This window comes from Chanodichthys erythropterus, chromosome 17 (assembly GCF_024489055.1).
Source record: "Chanodichthys erythropterus isolate Z2021 chromosome 17, ASM2448905v1, whole genome shotgun sequence".
Taxonomy (NCBI): domain Eukaryota; kingdom Metazoa; phylum Chordata; class Actinopteri; order Cypriniformes; family Xenocyprididae; genus Chanodichthys; species Chanodichthys erythropterus.
Window position 1 is genome coordinate 30866798 of NC_090237.1, and position 22749 is coordinate 30889546.

Sequence of the window (22749 nt, forward strand, 5' to 3'; positions counted from 1 at the left end):
GAATTTAATTGTTTAAAAGTGTTCGCAAATCAGATCAGTTTGAATGACACCAACCTCTATGATTAAAATAAAACTGAAAAGCCATTATGCAAAACTACAGAGTGATTGTAGTATGCAGAGAGTTTTCTGTCTAGTGTTCTTATGACCTTGCCTTTTCAAATCCATAAGTGAAGATAATGCATTATAAAGTGGCCAATGAACATGTAGATCAGACAGGACTTATATCCTGAATATAAGTGTGTGCTAATCTGGGCCACATGAGCACTGTAGGCTCTCCGAAATGTGCCTGTGAAGCCTGTGATACTGCATGATTTTTGGCTGTCCCAGACTGCCATTGTGAAACAATCGTGGCAGTTTCTGTGATCGTGGCTCTTAATCGGTGGTCCTATGTTGTACAGTGAGAGAGGCTATCCCAAAGATAGCCTACGATCATTTTCTGACAGTGTCAGAAATTCAGCTTGATCAACGCAAAGTGTGTTTGCTGCTATGACCTACGTCTACTGACCAGCCAATAAAAATGTGATATGAAATCAACGCAACATGGCGCTAAAACTTAAAACTGCTTACCTCAAGCTCTTTTTTTTTTTTTTAGCACACATAAAAACTACAACTGCCAAAGTGTGATTCAACATGGTCTTTTTGTTCACCACGAGCGCATGCTGATGACGTTTTATTCTTCTGTAGAAACTTGCATCGTAGCCTACGAATAGGTGTCATCGTACAGATGTTTACATGGGTTGTAACTCGTGGCGAGATATTGCTCAAAATTGTGCCAAGTCAAATGAAGTAATGCTACTTTCCAAGGCTGTGCATTCGACTGTGCACGTACACTAGCCATTTAGAGCACCCTAGCAACTGCAAAACAACATTTCCAAGCCATATCTTAATACAAGAATATTCTAGAAACATGGAGTTGGAATTTTTTGACTCAGACTAGCAAATAGTCTTTAAAAATAGACTAGCAAATAGTCCATAAACTGTATCAAAACACCCTAGCAACCATTTAGAGAACCTTAGCAACCTTACAAACACACTTGCCATATCTCAGCACCAGAACATTGTACAGACATGGAGGTGGGCTCTTTTGTTTCAGGTGAGAAATCAGTCTGTAAATATCACCATGGTAGCTGTTTAGCCACATAACGACTGAGTGACGAGTTTTGCCACTGCAAGCACCATTCACATTTTCTTCAGGAAATTCTCTCAATGAACATTAGACTGAAAACACAGATGCAACCAATCATGAAAAAGGATATTCAAGGTAGCTAATTGCTAGTTGTGCTTCTCTTTTATCCTCTACTGGAAAGTTCCAACATGGGAACCTCAAAAGAATTCCCTAATGACTTAAAAACTAGAATAATTCATCAGTATGAATTAGGAGGATGATACAAAAGGTTATCACAATTGTTTAAGGTCTCTGTCTTCAGAAATATAGTTAGAAAATGGAGAGCCACAGGAACAGTCCTTGGAAAGGAAAGATGTGGTAGGCCGAGAAAAATATCTGAAAGGCGAAGAATGGTTAAAATGGTAACAGACAAACCACAGACCACCTCCAAAGAGCTCCAAGAACATCTTGCTGCTGATGGTGTCGTTGGACATTGTTCTAAAATCCAGCACACTTTGCATAAGGAACAGCTCAATGGAAGGGTGTTATGGAAAAAGCCTTTTCTGCATACTACCAACAAGCAGAGTAGTTTGAGGAATGCAAAGGCTCATCTGGACAAGCCAGAATTATTTTGGAATAATGTGCTGTGGACAGATGAAACTAAGAGTCCAGGAGAAGAAGCTGCTCCCTACTGTAAAATTTGGTAGAAGGTCCATCATGCTGTGTGGCAAGTATACTGGTAACATTGTCAAAGTTGAGGGTTGCATGGATTTCACCCCGTATCAGCAGATTCTTAAGAACAATGTTCAAGAATTAGTCAAGAGGTTGAAGTTAAGCCGGGGCTGGTTGTTTCAGCAGGACAATGACCCAAAGCACTGGTACAAATCTACCAAGGAATTCAGACACAGATACTAGGACTGGTTAAAAATAGATTTCTCGATTTTAAATGTTCTCATTTTTACGAACCGATATCGATTCTTAAATCCCAAGAATCGATGAGTCTAGTCTGTTTTCAGTTCATGAATGAACAGAACATGTAGCGCACCTCCCATCCAATAAATCACAATAATCTTTGTGCTTTGTAACTTTTGATATGAAGCAAAGTCTCAGATGACGTCAAATGACGTTCATATTATTATGAGATTCGAAAAATAAATACCGCTTTGGCGCTGTTTAATGTGGCGTGACAGATCGCTTTAGCGCCTCAGATGAGAAGCGGCAGCACAGAGTGCATGTGAACATCCCCTCCTCCGCTTTAATACCAGTTACAGTGCAAAATAAACATCTGAAGGTACGTTAAAAGATACAGTACAACTTACCGAAATCCGTATCATGTCTCGTGTAATCGCTCAATCAGTGTTTCAACCTCGGAAAGACGTCAATAAAACAGTTAGTAAACAGTGTCCCGTAATGTCACATTTACCTCAGAAAAACATATTCAGTGACCATAAACTCATTAGTCAGCTAGAAAAATGAACTCTAGAAAGCAACATTCTGATAAATATAGCTATGCACCGTTAATAATTTTTAATGCTCTTCAATATCTACTGCATGTTTGAATAAATCAGTTATGACAGCTGCGATTGAAATGTTTATATTTAAAAAAAAAACGAATTGGAGTAGAAATATGAGATTATGTAATTCTAAACTTTATTTAGCAATAATAATAAAAAAAAAACATAATTGAGTGTAATTTAAGTGTTCGTATAATAATAAGTTAATTTTAACCTTCAATAATATAGTAATGTAGTACCAACTGACTCCCATGTGTAGTTTACATCATTAGTTGATTTTTTTTTCCTCTAGAAAATTTGCCATGTACTGTATCTGATCTACTACATCCAAAATATTCAATATTGAATCGAATCAGAATCAAATCACAAGCATGTGAATAGAAATCAAATCGAGTCATGAAAATTGTGTCAATACCCAGCCCTAACAGATACAATGTTCTAGAATGGCCATCCCAGTCCCCAGACTTGAACATCATCGAAAATCTATGTAATGATTTGAAGCTGGCTGTCCAGACTAACAACCTGACTGATCTGGTGACATTTTGCAGGGAAGAATGGTCCAAATACCCACAGCCAGAAACTCAGGAACTCATCAGTGGCTATAAGCAGCATCTACAGGCTGTTATTTCAGCAAAAGGAGGCTCTACTAAATATTGATGTGATTATTCCATTGGGGTGCCCAAATGTTTGCACCTGTCTGTTTTTGTTATGACTCACATTGCATTGTTTCTGTTGATTCAATAAATGTTGTTTTAGAACTGAAATGTTACTGTTTCCATAAGGTATAAATTATATCCAAATAAAGTTGCTGCTTCAAAAGCCCAGCAGATTATAAACTGATATTATAATTATCAGGGGTGCCCAAACTTTTGCATAAAACTGTATACAGGGAAGTCTCTCTTTGCGACACTTACAGTAACAAGAGGTTAAGCAACTTGACTAAAGTTTTTTTCCCCCCAGATTTCTAACATTTAGGCAACATTACGCCTTTTTATTCTAGACTTCACTTAGGGTGCTGTCACATTTACAGTTTTTAGGCAAATGTGTAATCCACTAATTTCAGTAGGAATCTGTGCAATCAGGAATTTCGCATTAAGGCAGAAAGATTTCACAACGGGTTCAAGTTGGTCACACAAATTCGCAGCTTTGACCAACAGAAAGCTGCTTTGTTTGAAAGAGACTTTACTGTAAACTGTACTTCATACATTTTTACATTATCGACAATAGACAATGACCCTTTTTGGCCTGTGAAATTTTGTCAAAATGTTGCTGATTGTGATACACCTTAAGATCCTTATCTAGACCAGTAATATGGTATGGCAATACAATCAATGGCCATAAACCAAGACACCTCCATCTAAAGCATGTACTGCATTGAATTTAAAGCTCAATACTTATGGACTTGTTGTGTTACCTCATACCTGAAGGGGAATTGGACAAATTCAAGACTTTTACATTATAAATCAACTTGTGTCGTGGGTGGATGACTGTTTTTTATATCTAAAAAGGCTATAGAAGCAACTAACTTTACATCTTCTATCACTCCAAGTGTCACCATAAAACGTTCAATGGTGCATCGCATTGGCCCAAGGATGTAGTAGCTGTTCAAAGCTGTAGTTATGGTGAAAACAAAGCAGACCATAATCATCCCAGATTTACCAGGAAGATGCTTATATTGGCCCGTGACCACAAGAGTCAAACTCTATTGTGCTTTTCTGCATCACAGTGGTGGTTTTATACCTCGAGTAAATTGACTTAGAGATTAATGGCGCAGAGACAAAATGGGATCAGGATGGATGGACATAAATTGATGGATGGAGAGCTTATCTGATGGAGCTTCATTAAAAGGAGCAAAGCCTGCCAAACAATTGCTTGTTGAGTCCAACAAGAGATCTGAGGGATTATCATGTTGTGTGGGAATGATGAACATTAGTTCCTATGTTACACATACTGCATAATAATGATTAATAGTATTTAATTATAAGCAACAACACAAAACAATTGCACATTAAGCACATTATGTCTGTAATTAGCAAACTTGTGTCAATAAAGCATAACAATGTAACAATGTTTGTAGATTGTTTTAATTAAATCAAAACTTTCATTTTTTTTTTTGCTAGAAAATAAATCTGATCATTATTTTGAACTGTTTTGGTGAAAAATCTATGAAAATTATCTTTTTTTTTTCTAACAGTATAAGAAGGAAGCAGTAGAAAATCCATCAAATGTTGACTTTATCTTATTCTGTCAGACCCCCAGCACTCATGTTCTTCCTCAAGACACTAAATCCTGACTGACTGACTGACTGACTGACCCTTTCATCATCTGCCTCTGCAAATGTCAAATGTCATCTTCTCCCTTCAAAAACTGACAGTAAGTGGCAAAAATAAAGAGCTCTGACCTGACAAGAACCCACCTTAAATTACAACAGAAACACTTAATTGTTGTTCCAGAATAGCAGTAATCATGTGATTGGCCATTTGTGCCAACAAAAGTGCCTTATGAAATTGCTTTTAATGAAAAGTGGGTGAATTATTGTGCACAAATCTGACACAAATATGAAATGCATTTATAACGCCTTCCAAATGTCAAGTGAACTGCACTTTTGGGTCAAGATGTGATGGACAAGAGACATTACGTCTTCCATACGATTCCTCCATTTTCCATAAAAAACAGATGATACAGAGCTGACCATGTTTTTATAGCTGTTTCACTTTCCTTTTTTTTCTTGGACAGGTGAAAAAGTTGCTAAAATATGCCTATTATATTATAATATATTGCAACAGCTACATTCAAAGTTTTTGTATGAATTCTTTTCAGTGTCTTTTTTGTTTGTTTTTCAGAAGAAAAAAAAACATGTTGATTCAATCACATTAAATTATATTTCTGACTTAAAATAAAAAGTCAATTTTAATGTCAGCACACAAAGGATTTTTCAAAACACCTGAGAGACCCATTTTAATGTGAATCAATATGCCAAAAAAACACAGCAAACGGTTTTGTTCATTTTCATTTCTAGTATGCATAGTGCACTCTTGAGTGTTTCTCTATTTTTACACTTGTAAACAATTTTTCATTGGCATTGTTTTCAGGCTGTATGAAGTAATTAAGAGTGCTCAAATAACTGTTGTTTAAACTGTTACATCACAGATATGATTTATATTAATTTGCTGACTTGCCTGATACACATGTCTGGTCATTATGGCGAAGTAACAGCACTTACTGCAGCTAAAATGAAGCATCTGTCCAAGCACAATCATTACAATCTCAATCATTCGTTTCCCTAACACAGTTAACAACTCATAAGCAGACCGTAAATTAATTTATTATGCCATAACAACAACTATTACTTGTGGATGTAGATGCATTTCACTAACATCAGCACATATATCAATACAACAGCACCGCTGCTAGCCTTAGTTGAGTGGACCTTAGAAAGCTGAATAGATGCTTGAATTAATATGTACAAATAATCCAGGGGTGAAACAAGTGACACATTGTGGACTGCCTCTGACATCTTTTGTAGCCAAATCTGATTGTTTTCCGGATTCTGCACTTGTTAGATCAGTTAAATTCACATCTCTTAAGTCTGTTGTAATCATTAATTACAGCAATTTTGTCCGTTTGGCTAACAATAGATGAGGAACTTTATAACTTAATTTAGACTTAATTATTTAGAATCAACAACAAAGGTATGCAACTTTTTTTGTTCAAAATGAACAAAATTGAAAAAAAGTCAATACATCATCAATCTTTTTTTTTTTTTTTTCTTTTTTTTTGTCTCCTGTCTTAACCTGATTCACAATGGTAAGTCTATTATAAGTGTTTATATTTTAGACCTGACTGGGTGGTTTTCGCAGGACACTGCATACATATGTCACAAATGCCTAGTCATATCCGTAAATAGAGAAGTTAATCTGGCTATGGTTTGGGAGTGCCTAGCTGTCACAATGAAAGAAAAAGGTTGACATGGAGAAGCTAAATCTCCAACCCTTAGGAAATCACTTGTTTAAAAAATAACACAAAACAGAGGAGTCTGCTGGCAAAGCGAATGCGACAGATTAGGGTTGGGCAATGTCCCCTAAATTGGCAGTTGACGATGTTTACAGTAAAATATTGTTTACAGTAAAACGTGATGGACGATGATATCGTCAGGGGTGGGGGGGTGTATTTAAATTTTTCGTTATTATATAATTATTATTCATTATTTTACTTTATTACTTTATTTATCCCTTTGACTTGTACGATCACACCGGTGTGATTAGAACGTTAAGTGCATTGCATCACGTGATCAATTGCCAAATTCAAATCTCTGGTTTAAAGATGGACGCGCGCAGAACTTTTCATATATCACAAATATGCAGTGTTTTCAACCACAAAATGTTTATTTTAGATTTCTGATGTTTAAATACATATAAGTTGTTGTGAATCCAACAGAACCTGCGGCACAAACTAACATGGCGACGCCCATAAAGTGTATAGCTCAACTAACGCAATCATTATAAAGTTTTTTAAACAGCAAAACACATCCACTTTCACATATTTGACGAATATCAGATATTTCATGTTATAGTTAACAAATTAGTGAATAATTTGAATAAAAAAGGAAAACTCAAATAAAAGCAGATCATCAGTCATACAGCGCTGCGGTGTGACATGACAAGCAATGACGCGTCACCATGGAAACAATAAAGTGATACATTCTAAATAACGGTCGCCTTGAAAAACTGGGTCAGTTTTTGAATTTCGCTGGGGGGTCAGCCAGAATATTTTAAACTTACATGCGAAAGGGTTATTTTATTTCCCAACTAATGACTCATCCGGGCTTTCCAATAGGTTGCACGTGAGGGGAATAAAAGGGGCGGAGCGGGGCGGGGGCATGGCATCACGATGGTGTCTCTCCATCGTGATGTCGGTCAGCCAGATCTTGTAATAAAACAAGAATCAACATTGACTAGGCTTTTTTAGAGATGGCGAGAACTGAAGGATTTGAAACGTAAAAGCGACGCGGAGATTACATTTTTATTACTCAACAGGTATTTTATTCTATAACGTTCATTGTAAAGCATTATTAATTGTGAAGGGTCATTTCATTATGGTTGTAGTGGTTGTGGTGCTGTGCTGTAATTAATTTTCAAGGAAGTACTGTGTCTATTAATGGGTAAAGCTACAGTAAAGTCTTCAGCTACTCAGCTTGAGATCCTTTCCATCTAAACTTTTAAAACTCTTAAGCCTTGTAGTGAATGTTTTATGAGCAGAATGTTTTATAACCATATTCATTTGCACAGTCACGCAAAGCCAAAACACAAACAAAACAATGTTCTTCATAGTTTAGCTTTAACTAAAAGTAGTCTTCAGTAATTGAAATAAAGCATATAAACTAAAATATAAATATTGCAAGAAAAACTTAAAACTAAATGAAAATTCGAAAATAAATCAGTTAAATTTGAAGTAGTAATTTAAATTACTAAAGTCATAAAGAAATATATATATATATATATATATATATATATATATATATATATATATATATATATATATATATATAAACTAATAACTGAAAATTTAAATTTAAAAACAAAAGCCAATTAAAAAAAAAAAAATACTACAATAGTATATACATAATACTAAAATAACATTGCTAATCAAGCAATTATCCCTAAATTTGTACCTTTTAAAAAACTGCTCTGCTTCACCCTACTGAGTGGTTGTGATTCTGCAAAAAATGATGTGGATGCTATTTAAGGTCCTTTAGTGGGCGTTCTGTATCTGCTTGGTTTCTCACACACACCTACCAGAGCAGATTCTGGTTCTCTTGCGACAGATGGCTCGAGAATTTAATTGATTTGATAAACTCTGAGCAAGTTGTTGTTTCTTTCTAATGCTGTGACAAGTGATTACTTGAGGAAACTCATTAACAGTCCTCTGAAATCAAGTCAGCCCCCTAGAGAGTTAGTAATTGCTGTGTTTTCTGCACCACCATTCAGTGGCAGCGCTCCTGTGAATAGAACACGAAAAACAAACCTGTTTACTGCGAAGTATTGCTAATACAATGCATCTTTCTATTCAACTGCCTTCTCTGCAAAAACAAACATACAGTATAGTGTGACTAGTATGTTCAAATCATGAACAAATGACTCTTAGGAACTAATTACTTTAATGATTCACAAAACAAGACTTTGCAGAAAAAATATGCATTCTGTAGAAAACACAGGTTGGTTAAATAAGGTATGTGAATTAACTTCTAGATCTAGTAATTAAATAATAATAAATGTCAAAACAAATACCACAGCTATTTTTTGCTGTTTAAATCTACAGTGTTCCAATTCAATGTCATTCAAATATTTTAAAACAATTTGTTTAACAATTAATATGATACAATTCGAACTGTCAGCTTTAAATTTGTGTGTTCAGGAATGGGAGCCATTAAAACCTTGAAATAAAATGAACAGCACATTTCCCCACAAAGTGAGCCAACAGTCCTACAGTTAAGTTTTGATGTTGTCACAGCACCTCTTCAAGAGCTTGGAGCACCTCGTCTTTCAAATAAGAATCTAGATCAATCTTAGGGTCATCCAGATCAATGTTGAGGAATTTCTCCACCACCTCAGCACACCTGAATCAAAAAATACATTTTAGGAGGAGGAGAGAATTTAAGAATAATACTGTTTCACTGTCCAGGTCCGTGTTTCTCAAAAGCATCATAGACCTAAGTTAATCGTAGAGACCATTGATAGCAATGGTTCTAAGACATACTTAGGCTCACAAAGCATTTGGGAAAGGCAGTCCAGAACCATTCTTTACCTGCTATTCTGTACATCTGCAGATGGCCTGTCCATCTTTCTGATGGTTCTTCCTGTTCTGTATAACTCTGACACCTGCATATATGACGATATTTTAGAGATTAAACGGTTAGTTCACCCAAAAATGAAAATTCTGTCATTAATTACCCACCCTCATGTCGTTCCAAACCCGTAAGACCTTCGTTCATCTTCGAAACACAAATTAAGATATTTTTGATGGAATCCAAGAGGTTTCTTATCTCCCTAAATACAGCAATTTACCCACCACTGTCAAGGCCCAGAAAGGTACTAAAGACATTGGTAAAATAGTTCTAGCCCACATTCTGACGTAGAACCTGGAAGCGCTGAACGTAAACAGCATATGAGAATGACACAAAAGAGAAGATATTGTTGAATATAGTCGTTATTTTTGTTTTGTTTTTGCGCACAAAAAGTATTCTCGTCGCTTCATATAATTAAGGTTGAACCACTGCAGTCACGTCAACTGTTTTAGCCATGTCTTCAGTACCGTTTTGGACTTGGTGGTTAAATTGCTGTCTATGGACGAGTCAGGTACCTCTCTGATTTTATCAAAAATAATCTATAATCTAAATAATTATCTTAAAACGAAGGTCTTACGGGTGTGGAACGACATGAAGGTGAAACTTAAATTGTATCTTGTTTGCCGATGATACTAGTCTCTATTGCTCTGGACAAAATTTAGAATTCCTCTTGGAGACAGTGGAAAAAGAGCTTTCCAAATTAAAAACTTGGTTTGATCATAACAAATTATCAATGAATTTGAATAAAACTAAATATATAATATATATAATATCATTTTTGGTAATAGAAAAATTGACAAAAAATTAATCATATAGAAATTGAGAGAGTGTGTAACACAAAATTTTTGGGTATATTGACGACAAACTCAACTGGAAATTACATATAAACTATTTAAAGACAAAAATATCTAAAATTATTGGTATAATGTGTAAAATTAAATCATGTATAAATTAAAATTCACTACATTTATTATACAATTCGCTCATTCTTCCGTACCTAAATTATTGTGTGGAAATATGGGGGAATAATTATAAATCTATTATCAAACCTATCTTCATTGCAGAAGAAAGCTATTAGAATTGTTAACAGAGTTGATTATTATTACGCCCCAACTAACCCACTGTTTATTAAATTAAATACATTGAAATTACAGGATTTAGTTGATCTTAGCACAGCTGTGATGATGTATAAGGTTCACAATCTCAAGCTCCCAGTCTGTATTCAGGAGAGGTTCAAGCCCAGAGAGACTCGATATAATTTGAGAGGAACCAGAGTCTATCAAAAAAATAAGGCCAGGACCAATACCAAAGGGAGGTGTTTCTCAGTTAGAGGAGTAAATCTATGAAATAGCCTGGACACATTAAAACAATCTACATCAATAAAGGCGTTCAAAATGTACAAATCAAATGTGATTGCTAGCTATATTGCATTATAGAATGATATTGTTTAGTTTAGTTTAAATTGTATGTCTTAGATTGTTTAGTTCACTAATATGTTATCCGTATGAGCTGTTCATATAGATCTGGTAATATTCTTACATTTGTTTCCACTTTGCTGCTTTCTGATTATTGTTGCCACATGCTGGGCATTTAAATCTTGGCGTTTCACTTCAGCCTAAACCCCTTCAGTCATTGCTGTACTACAATAATTTTGTTTGTGAATGCTATTATGTCTGAATGACTGAAGAAATAAACTACTACTACTAACTAACCCTATAATGTCAACTAGGGATTAAATAATTTAAAAAAATAAATAAGTACATCAGCATGAACACATTTAATTCAAAGTTGTGTTCTATTTAACTGTGAAAGATAGATTTCCAAACTACTCCTTGGAAAAATGCAATAGAACACTATTCAAATTTGAAAACTTATACAGAAGCAGGACATCATATAAATATGGTGACTGAATGTTCAAAGAACATTCAAAAGTAAAGCTCCCATAATGTTTGATAAAATAGAAAGATCCCTTAATGTTTTTTTCGAAACATAACCAAGAAAAAGTGTTTCTAAGTGTTTTATTTTTGTTCGGAGCAATGGAACACCTTCAAAAGTAGGAGATAGCAAAATAGGAACATCTCACATCAGAATGTCATTAAAACGACAGTAAGAAGTATTTCAGTGTCATACCTCCACTGCTCTCATAACCAGGTCATTGGGAACGCCGGCCAGAGTAGCAATATTAGCAGCACAACTCGACTGGCAGATGCCATTTTTCACTTGGTACAAAAACACCAGCTCTTCCCCTTCTATAGCTGTCTCTAGAGTCTGTCAAACAATAAACAACAATGCATAAATTGGTTTACTGGTCTTAAAATCACAGTTTTGGAAACAACAACAACAACAAAAAAATGACAATGATATTTGGTTTATGAAAAATGTCTTCTCCTATCATAACATTGTTAAAAGCCTGTTTCTGTGGCACCAGTAAAGACAGCAGTGGGGAATCAGAGATCAAGCCCAGCTGTATGACGCTGTGGAAGCATGTCGACATAAGTAAGTGAGGACACTTTGGCCCACGACGCAAACAGTGATTGAGACATGCAGTCAGGAGCGACAATCCATCCACCTGCATCATAAACACACACACACAATATTAGTTAAAAAAATGCCTTCAAAAAGTCTTCTTTAAGTCCTGTTTGCTCCTTTATCTCTATACCACACTTACCGTGTTGGTTCCTTTGCCAAATTCATCCACCAGGACAAGAGAATTCCCAGTGCTGTGGTTCAAAGAATGAGCCATCTAGATTTAACAGGAATCATAATTATTAGAAAACATCCTAAGGATGATATTGCAATTCGCTATGTAAATATTTCAATGAGTGTGTGATGGTCTCACCTGGTTCACGTCTATCATGAAGGTGCTCAGACCCACTGATACAGACTCACGGCTCTGCATGCGGGTGAAGATTCCGTCCACCAGCCCAATCTCTGCCTCTTTAGCGGGTACATCTGAGCCGATCAAAGCCATGAACACAATCAGACCCACCTTTAAAGACCAGCCAGAATATAGGATTTTACAAAAAGAAATGATGAAATGCCTACATTTAGGATTATTCCCAATCAAGGGTCAGGGAATGCTGCATTTAGCACCTTAAAGGTAAAATTCCATTTTACATAAATGTGTGTTGGCAGTGTGAGTACACAACCACCCTATAATTATTAAAATCCACCCACTCCTTTTTTTAAATTCCCATAAGTCATAAGCAGTGTCTCAGAACAAGCTGTTTGCAGTTTCTGGGCAAAGTGATGTCACTTTGCACAGGCCCCGCCCATAACTGCTGACGGACTCTGAGCCCGGACTCTGACCCGCCCTGAGCGGGTTGTACACTGTCTGCCATTTTTTCCAGGCTGGAGCAGCTGTAGCGGCAAGAATGTCTGGTAAGCGATTGAGGTGTTTTGTTGTCAGATGTAATTATGAACATAACAGTCTTCATGTACTCCTGACATCAGAGCCGCTGAAGACACAGTGGATTAGGTTTATTTGTAATGGGAATGTGCCCCCATATACCTAAATTCATGTATGTCTGCACAAATAATTTTACACCAGACTGCTTTGTGAATGAATGTCAATAAAAAGGGACAATACAAAACACAGCTTTTGCTAAAAAGTTGTTACTCAAGGATGGATCATGACAGCACATTTAATTATAGTTAATCGGAGTTGATTTACACATATAAAGCTTACCAGTTTATTAAGCACCCCCTGAAAAAGTATAAGGTTTGTATATATTTGTTTACTGTTAGTTGTAATGAGTGTTTCTGTGTGATTCGCTGTGTATGTTGATGATAATGCAAGGGAGAGAGAGAGTTTTTGCTCACCCCCCAAAAGAGGCAATTTTAAATGATCTGTGAGGTATTTTATAGAGTGCTGCAGGGATGACGTATTTTTGTAGGCCAACCCAGAAGTTCGCATCACCCTGGTTCCTTCAACAAATTTTTTTTGGATTTTTCCATTGGCTTTTTCCATTGGCTTTTGGATTATTGCAGAAAATAAGCTCTGTGACTAACAAAAGTTTATTATTCCTGCATGTTTTGTTCATTGCTATAATCTTCACAAATGAACACAACTTTTATGAATTTTGAAGCCTAAATACAATCGGCAGAATTTAAAAGCTAAAACGTAGTCTATGAACAACGTTCGACTTCAACGTCACCATCACTAAACTTCGGACAACTCCTTCAGTCTTTGTTTAAAAAAAAATTCCCTGAAGGTTTGGGTTATACTAGTGTGCAAGAGCGCGATTATAAACACAATAAGGGTGAGTAGATGAGTATACCTGTTTGTCTGATGATGTTTAATGTCCCCAACAACCTCTGTACTCTCATTTAGCCACATTTTAACTGCCTTTTTCAAGACAAGTAAACTCTTTTAAAAACATCACAAGAGGGCATTACTGATGTGTTTTAAATTGTAGAATAAAACATGAAAATGTTGAGCTTGTGTTCACCACAGACCATATTTCAAGCATTTAACCAAAAACCCCTACAAAAACGCATAATTCCTGCAGCAATCTATTGTGTGCATGCAACTCCTGTCCAAATGAATGGGGAAAATACAGAGATCTCAAAAACTGCTTGCCAAGCTCACATTTAAACATATTATTTCAAATCAGCAATGAAAAATGTAATAAACGGATCCATAAATGTTGTTTTTATCCTTAAATATTATTAAAAATTATTTAAAAAGTGTTTATTTAACTTGGTCCGGCCAATGTGCTTGTACAGTCTGAAGCGCACATCTCAGAACACTGATTGCTGCTATGGGAACCTATTGCTGATTGGCAGGAATTATTCCACCATATTGCACTTTCTCCCATTCACAGTAATATGAGTGAACAGTTTTATATTTGAAAGTTAGTTCAATTTACAGCGTTATGTGAATGTGAGGCCTGTAATGTTTATTGCTGCCTTTGCCTGTTTTAGATAGATGCTCTTGCCAGATGAATTTGGTCCTGTAATAACTTTCACTTTGCCTTCAGTTTCAGAGCTGATGTAGGTGTTTGACACAAATACTGCAGTACACAGCTCCAGCAAAGGATGTCTGAAAGAGAAAGGGTGGAAGAGATTGAAAGATATATATTCATATGAACAGAGATCGCAGAAATGAAAAACCAAAATGTAACATTCATCTAATTAGAAGAGATGATTTGTACCGTGACTCAATCAGGACCAGTCTTTGGTTTGGTGTCAGGGTTGGACAGCAGTAGCCATGATCCCGAGAGGCCTGAGCCAGAGCAATGAGACAATCCAACTCTGCACACAGGGACATGACCTTATGAAGAGATTCGCTCCGCTGAAGCACTGAGGCCTGAAGCTTCCTCATTAATGCCATCTCCATATCTACAAAAAAAAAAAAACACGATTATGTACAGTTTTTAAAGATACAAGGGTTTTGTGCAATTATGTCATTGATTAACTGCAAGAAAGAAAAAAAGAAAGACCTAGGATGTCACAATGCAGGTCTCCCAGCATGCTGTCCAGCTCTTTGGTTCGAGTGCTGCGGTAATGCAGTCGGTCTTTTGACAGAAACTAAAACAATCCAAAAAATAAAACACATACATACCAACTTTCTGATCCCCGAGAGAAAACAATGTAATTATCACATTCAAGGTTCAGAAAGTTAGTAAAGACATTGTTAAAATAGTCAAAGTGACTGCAGGGGTTCAACTTTAATGTAATGAAGAATACTTTTTGAAAACAAAACAAAAAATAACAACTTTATTTGACAAATTCTTCTCTTCCCAGTCAGTCTCATATGCAGTTGACGCAGTGCAACGTTTCCATGTTTACGTCCGAATGCAGGCTCCTGCATCAGCATCACACTCATGTCGTTCTGCTCACGTGAACAGCGTCGGCCAATACTGAGGCGGCATTCGGACATAAACACGAAAGCACTGCACTGTGTTTACAATGTCAGCTGCATAGGAGACATGGAACAGAATAAATTGTATTAGAATAGTTATTTTTATTTATTTTTTTTGCGCACAAAAAGTATTCTCATTGCTTCATAAAATTAATGTTGACCACTGCAGTTGTGAACTATGTCTTTACTACCCTTCTTGAAATTGGTTATGATGTTGCTGTTTATAGGCAGGTCAGATACATCTCGGATATCATCAAAAACATCTTAATTTGTGTTCCGAAGATAAACGAAGGTCTTACGGGTGTGGAACGACATGAGGGTGAGTAATTAATGACAGAATTTTCACTTTTGGGTGAACTAACCCTTCATTGAGTCAAAGGCAAAGAGGCCTTGTGTATTTACTCCACATGTGCACATTAAATTTAAAAATGAAGCACCTCTGATCCTAACACATTCATATAGGTAAGATTTGTAAACTTTAATCTTAATCAGTAGTGAGTTTATAGGAACCAAAGTAGAAAAGCACACCTAAGACTGAAATTATCTGTGAAACAAAGTGTTTCATTAAGGCTAAATTAACTGCAAAAGTATAATACTCAATGAGTTCCGATTGAAAACAAATCCTAATTATACTGCGTTGCCTGACAAACATTGTAATAAAAAGCACTGGCATACTCACGATGAAATCAAGACCCTCTATCTCAAAACTCTCTTTATCCAGCATGGAGGGTAATCTTGGCAGTGACAGTAAAAATCCAATCTGTCATCCAACACAGAATGAAATACCAGGATGTCATCATGTATTTCAGTTAAATAATATAATTACTATCCATCAACATTTATACAGGCATTTTATTATATGTCAATGCATACCACTGAAATATACCTTATGCTGCTCACTATCACTATATTGTTATTTCAATGATAACATGAAAATGTTGAGCTTGTGTTCACCACAGACCTTATTTAAAGCATTTAACCAAAAACCCCAAAACCCACCTATTCAAAGTGCTAACCATAAAAGGTGTTGGCCTACAAAAATACATAATTCCTGCAGCAATCTATTGTGTGCATGCAACTCCTGTCCACATGAATGGGGAAAATACAGAGATCTCAAAAACTGCTTGACAAGCTCACATTTAAATATTATATTATTTCAAATCAGCAATAAAAAATGTAATAAACAGATTCATAAATGTTGTTTTTATCCTTCAATATAATTAAAAATGATTTAAAAAGTATTTATTTAACTTGGTCCGGCCAATGTGCTTGTACAGTCTGAAGCGCACATCTCAGAACACTGATTGCTGCTATTGGAACCTATCGCTGATTGGCTCTTTTATTTAGAAGGCAGGACTTATTCCACCATCTCTTAAGGTGAAAAGTCTTTTTTTGTGATGTTAAAACATTTTCTCCTGTCAAAGATTAATATGTAGAGACCACTATAAGTAAACCTTTAATAGGCTGATTTTCCCCAAAAAGTGTGGTGCTTTCAACATTGCAGTGTGTTTGAATGGCTTAAAATGTCTCAGCCAGTGGCATGAGTTTGGGGAAAGACTTCATCTTTGCATGAACAATGGAACAAGAGGAATATAAATGCATTTGGAAAATCTATTTGGAAACATTCATTATTTTTGCAATTCTGTTTGGTGGCACAGATATGTCACAAAAAAATAAATAAATGAAATTCTGTGACCAATTACAAGCTATTTCACTATTTAATAAAACAGCACTGCTAGTTGCTTTTGCTAACCCAGATGAGATGTCACAGCTATTACTGCACAGTCATTACAGCTGCTTGCCATTTAGCTGCACTGCAGTACACTAATTACAGGAACAGTCACCCTGGAGCAAGCTGGGGTCAAGTGGCCTTCTCAGGGGCACAATGCCAACTTTACTGACTTTTCATTTATTGGCTCGCCCTAACATGTATTTTGACCTGCAACCTTTATGTTAACACCTCAATGTCAACAAGTAGGTTACACATCACATTTTAATGACCAGAGAGGAGCTTTAATCACGTCCTGACCAGAGGCATGTAGATAACACTGCAGGTGGAGAAGCGAGGGTCCAGGTTTTCCAGCTCTGTATGAGCCACACCTGTTAGGAAATCTGGCAGACCCATCATCCTCCTTTTCTCTGTAAAGAAGAGAATAAAACAAAAAAATATAAAAATCTATATAATAAAAGTGAAGCAAACTTCATGATTCAAACCGCTGATAACCAACAAGTGAAGAGATGGTTGTCCTTTTGTGTGTGTGTGTGCCCATCTGTTAGTGTGTGAGTGGGTGTGTGTGCACATGTGTGTTTACTTTCAAGTATGTTTTTTAAAAAACATACTTTCAATGAACTTTCATTTTGTAAGCTACCTGTATTTTTTTATTTTTTTTTAGTTATTATTATTTTATCAAAACAACCCAACTGCAGTTTAATTGATATTACTTGGAATGCACAAACAAAAAAAAAAACATGATTTATGAGAATGGGGCATGTTGTCACATTTCACTTCCATTCTTTCAGGGTAAATCAAGAAAAAAGTATACACTGTATTAATGAAACCAAACCACATAATTGTACTAGACATGTGTAAAATTAATGTGGGAATAAATAAAATACTCTGAAACCCAAGTGGTTTTACACAAACTGAGAAAGTCAAAAAGTGTTAGGTTGTGCCTCACTCTCCCCTAGTATGCGCACTGCCATGACAAGACGACGACAGATGACAAGAAACCTTGTGTAGTGTGAGCATCACGGCAATTTATGTAGTCTTACAGTCCTGAAGTGTGAGCTTGCCCTTAGACCAAGGATTATTCACTGATAATTAGAATCAGTTCAAAGGAATCAGTTAAAACATCATACAGATGTGCTTACACATGCTTCATCAGAATCGAATCAGAAGTCTTGCACATCCACAAGAAACGGCTCACTTTCACGTTAAAAATAAGTGGAAATTAAACAATCGTTACCTGTGAATAATATATTAGCCACCAATATATTGTGCACCTTTAGTTGCTATACCATCAAAACTAAAGAAATCCATGGAAAACCACTCACTCTCGTCGATAACAGGGTCGACATTCGGCCTAACAGTGAATCGGTTCTCAGCTGCACTTCCTTCAAAGTCTACCTGTAATGGAGAAAGGAAAAGGCAAAGCAATTACATTAAATCAATAATAATAAACATAAACATCCATTAAAAACATGCATTGCTCCGTGTTCTCACCACTTTACTAATGTATGTGGCGATGTAGAAAAGATCATCGGTGAAGTTTGCACTGATTTCACTGAAAAGTTGAATGGATTGGGGCATGGAGCGAACAGTATCCCTAATGCACACTGCATTGTACACCGTCTTATAAAAGAGAAAGAATGGGGGGGGGGGGTCAAACCAGGATAGCCAAGCCTCTTTAGGAAGAATAAATGAACTTAATCTGAGTGTTGTGCCCACACCTTATATAAACTTTGCCAGACTGTGACCTTCGGAGTGGAAAGAAACATTTTTTGCAGCAATGTCTATTTGAAAGACAAGAGTCAGTTTTTGTTGTTTGGCTCTACTTAAATAATGTTGAGCTTTAAGACAAAATGTTGCAAAATGTACCGAGATGTTCTTAATATTCCGCAGGCAACTCTGCAAAGTGGTCAGATCAGCAAAGTTACGAGGGGATGTGAAGAAACGAATCACTTCCTGACGTCTATTCAGTATGTTCAGATCTCGAGTAGGTCTGTGGAACCACTGCCTGAGACAAACAGAGGGGGAAAAGGAAGTCTTTATTTCATCCAATTAGGGCTTAAACACCTTTTAAATGTGATAACATCTCTGTTATAAAACTAGGGGACATTACCGTAAAAGCAGAGATCCAAACTTGCTCCGACAGCGATTCAGAAGACCTGCAGAAAGCACAATGTGGCCATAGTTCTCCCACAAATATAAAGAAAATAGCTTACGCTAAAATGAAAATTATGTTGTCATTTACGCCTATTCACTTTTATTGCATATGATTATTAGCATGAGTATTTTTCAGAACTTACACTAACTTTCTCCTATAGTGTTGAACGGAAGGTTTGTAAATGAAATGAGAGTCAGTAAATGATGACAGAACTTTGGGTGAAATATTCCTTCTGCAGACTTTCCATAAAGCAACAACCATTTTTGACTTTTCTGAGTACACACTTAAACAGGTGTGAAGGAAATTTTTAATTAATTATAACTAACATTCTTCTTTTCCTTGCAAGATTAACATTTATATGCTTTTGAGAACGAAATGCCTCAGCACTTGAAAATACTTTGTTTATATTACATTACATTAATGCATTTTCTAATCTTTTTACTACAGTATTTTGTTTGATCTTTTTTTATTATTATTGAATTGTTTTTACATTTTTCGCACTGTTTTTGCCACAGACCTCTTACCGCTCCCTTGTCCACACCAGTTTGAAAACCCCTGCACTAAAACATAACAGGATTTAATTAACTGTAGATGATGGACAAAAGAATATGTTTTACCATAAAGACTCAATCCCTCTTTCTCTCCTGACTGGAGTTTAAAGACGGAGGGATGCAGCTCAGATTTAAAGATCTGTAGTGCACTGAGGAAAAAGTGCAAACAGGTTTTTACAGCTCTAAAAAGGTGAACGAATAGAACAAATAAAGGAAGGGACCTGTTCATACGCCCAACCTGTATGTGTCCCTGTCGATGTACACAACATCTTTCCTGCAAAATAATGAATAAAAAAATGAACAAAACAGATTTTTTTTATACTATGTACAGCACATTGGTCAACTTTGGGTGTGTTTAAATGTGCTTTATGAATAAATATTGTATTATATTGTACTCACTGGAAAAATAAGAAAAATTAAATGAGTGGCTGATACATCAATGTCTTACAGTGTGTACATCAGAAATTTGAATATGGGGACGCCTGTATTGCTGTCCTCCAGCTCTGAGCCGACTCTTCTCCTCTCTAGACACTTCAACAGTCCTCCTATTGACCTCATCTACGACAAAGATGATCATCATGATATGCCTGTTCATTTGTTCAGAATCAGCATAAAACACCTCTCATGTCTCACCATCAGCACCGAGTCTAATGGGATACAGGAGGAGAGATACGGGATTTTCTCGCTCTCTGTGATGTTGGGAGGGAGAAAAGGGAGTTGTGCCGAGAGGAGTCGCTGTCTGCTGATCTCCAGACCTTTAGAGGATGGAAGAGAATCAATTACTGTGACCGAATCTTCACTAAGCTGGTGAAATGCTGCAAAATTTCCTGCACACATGTGCAGTTTGACAATCCCTCTTTTTTTATTGATTTTTTTTTTGTATGCATGTATATATATATATATATATATATATATATATATATATATATATATATATATATATATATATATATATATATATCAGACAACATTATGACCATCCTAATATTGTATTGGTCCCCTTTTGCTGCCAAAACAGCCCTGACCCATCGAAGCATGGACTTCATTAGTCCCCCTGACGGTGTGCTTTGGTATCCGGCACCAAGATGTTAGCAGCAGATCCACGTGATGATCAGACCAGGCTATCTTCTTCTATTGCTCCATGGTCCAGTTCTGATGCTCATGTGCCCACTTTCGATGTTTGACAGGGGTCAGCATGGGCACCCTGACTGGTCTGCGGCTATGCAGCCCCATACGCAACAAACTGTGATGAACTGTGTATTCTGACACCTTTCTATCAGAACCAGCATTAACTTCTTGAGCAATTTGAGCTACAGGAGCTCGTCTGTTGGATCGTTCCACACAGGCCAGCCTTCTCTCCCCACGTGCATCATTGAGCCTTGGCCGCCCATTACCCTGTCACCGGTTCACCACTGTTCCTTCTTTGAACCACTTTTGATAGATACTGACCACTGCAGACTGGGAACATCCCACAAGAGCTGCAGTTTTGGAGATGCTCTGACCCAGTCGTCTAGCCAACACAATTTGGCTCTTGTCAAACTCACTGAAATCCTTACGCTTGCCCATTTTTCCTGCTTCTAACACATCAACTTTGAGGACAAATGTTCACTTCACCTGTCAGTGGTCATAATGTTACGCCTGATCGGTGTATATATATATATATATATATATATATATATATATATATATATATATATATACACACACACACACACACACACACACAAAATATAGTATATGACAGATTTTGGGGAAAGATTGGCCAGATCGAAACATTACGCATAGCATAGTGTTTTGTTTTTTTTTGTCATTTTTCGAGTTCTACAGAATCTCCATAATAATAAAAAACTATAATAAAACTATTTGTGAACACTTACCAAAGTTTGCATTTGGAAACATCACCATTTCAGGCTTATAAACAGGGTTTAATTCTGAAATTGAAGCAAAAGTTTGATAGTATGACACTGTAAAAAAAAAAAAAAAACATCTAAAATTGTGATTTTGAGAAAATTAAAACATTTACCAAGCCTTTCGAGAAACTGCGTCAAGCTCTGCTCTTGTTTGGCACTTGTTATTATGACGTTTGGACTCAGCTCTTGAATGACTGAAACAGAAAATTCATGATGGCAAAAACAATCCAACACAATCGAGCAAAAACATCATGCATTCTTCTACTGCGTCTCCAGTGAGTGTATTCTGGCTGATACAACAGACACAAGCAGGGAAATGTATGAAGAAACAACCAGCGGGAGAGAGACAAAAGAAAGCAATTAACTAAAGAGATCTCTCTATGCACCCATGCACTCAAATACAGCAGAAGGCGAGTTGCAGTGGATGCAGTACCTCTATCCAGCAGGTGGAGGTCGCTGTTGTCCATCGTGTCCAGCATGAAATGCAGCGTATAATCGCTACTGTCATAATAACTCAGCCCAATTTTACCTTGTTGAATAAATACACTCAGAAAAATCTAAAATAAAACCAAATGACCACATCGCTGCGTTACTAACGTAACTACGTACGTTATAACTGAGATATTATTAAATAATAATAATTATTTACCTCAGAGTTTCCCTCATTCTCCTCATCTTCATTTATACTCACAGCGCTACTTTCTGGTTCTTGTAAAATGTTGCTTTCAGCCATATTTCACTGTGTAAAAAAACTACATTTAGACGTTTACACTTATCAAGTCCTTCTTGATAGATGAGGAAAGTGTCGTGCGTCTTTTTTGACTAAATTTAATAATTAACCCTGAGAAAAAAAAAAATTACACTGAGTAAATCTGAGGTGGGTTTCTGAGGTGTTCGAGTATCTAAAAAGAGAACTAACGCCCAAATAAGTTTTAATATTTGTTGTTTTTTTTCTATGATATTCGACAAAATGTCGCCGTTGTCTTCTGAGTTTTGACCACGAGACACAAGCGCGTGAGTATGGCGCGAAACACCGCAGAAAGCGCGCGCAGAATAAAAACATATGAACTTT

At 36.3% G+C, this 22749-nt stretch overlaps 1 protein-coding gene across 1 annotated transcript; it reads right to left on the reverse strand.

Annotated features, from left to right (window-relative positions):
• Positions 1 to 9123: 9123 nt before the first annotated feature.
• msh5 (mutS homolog 5) lies at positions 9124 to 22410 on the reverse strand. Its single transcript, XM_067364416.1, has 24 exons — positions 22327 to 22410; positions 22111 to 22234; positions 21791 to 21871; positions 21645 to 21698; positions 20401 to 20522; positions 20216 to 20325; positions 20006 to 20041; positions 19834 to 19916; positions 19172 to 19217; positions 18928 to 19066; positions 18780 to 18842; positions 18553 to 18681; positions 18384 to 18456; positions 17359 to 17468; positions 16009 to 16089; positions 14908 to 14995; positions 14620 to 14806; positions 14381 to 14507; positions 12303 to 12452; positions 12132 to 12206; positions 11889 to 12032; positions 11594 to 11731; positions 9424 to 9497; positions 9124 to 9235 (listed from the first exon to the last, which is right to left on the reverse strand). Exons 1-24 carry the CDS (start codon positions 22408 to 22410, stop codon positions 9124 to 9126), a joined length of 2430 nt encoding a protein of 809 aa, XP_067220517.1.
• Positions 22411 to 22749: the final 339 nt, after the last annotated feature.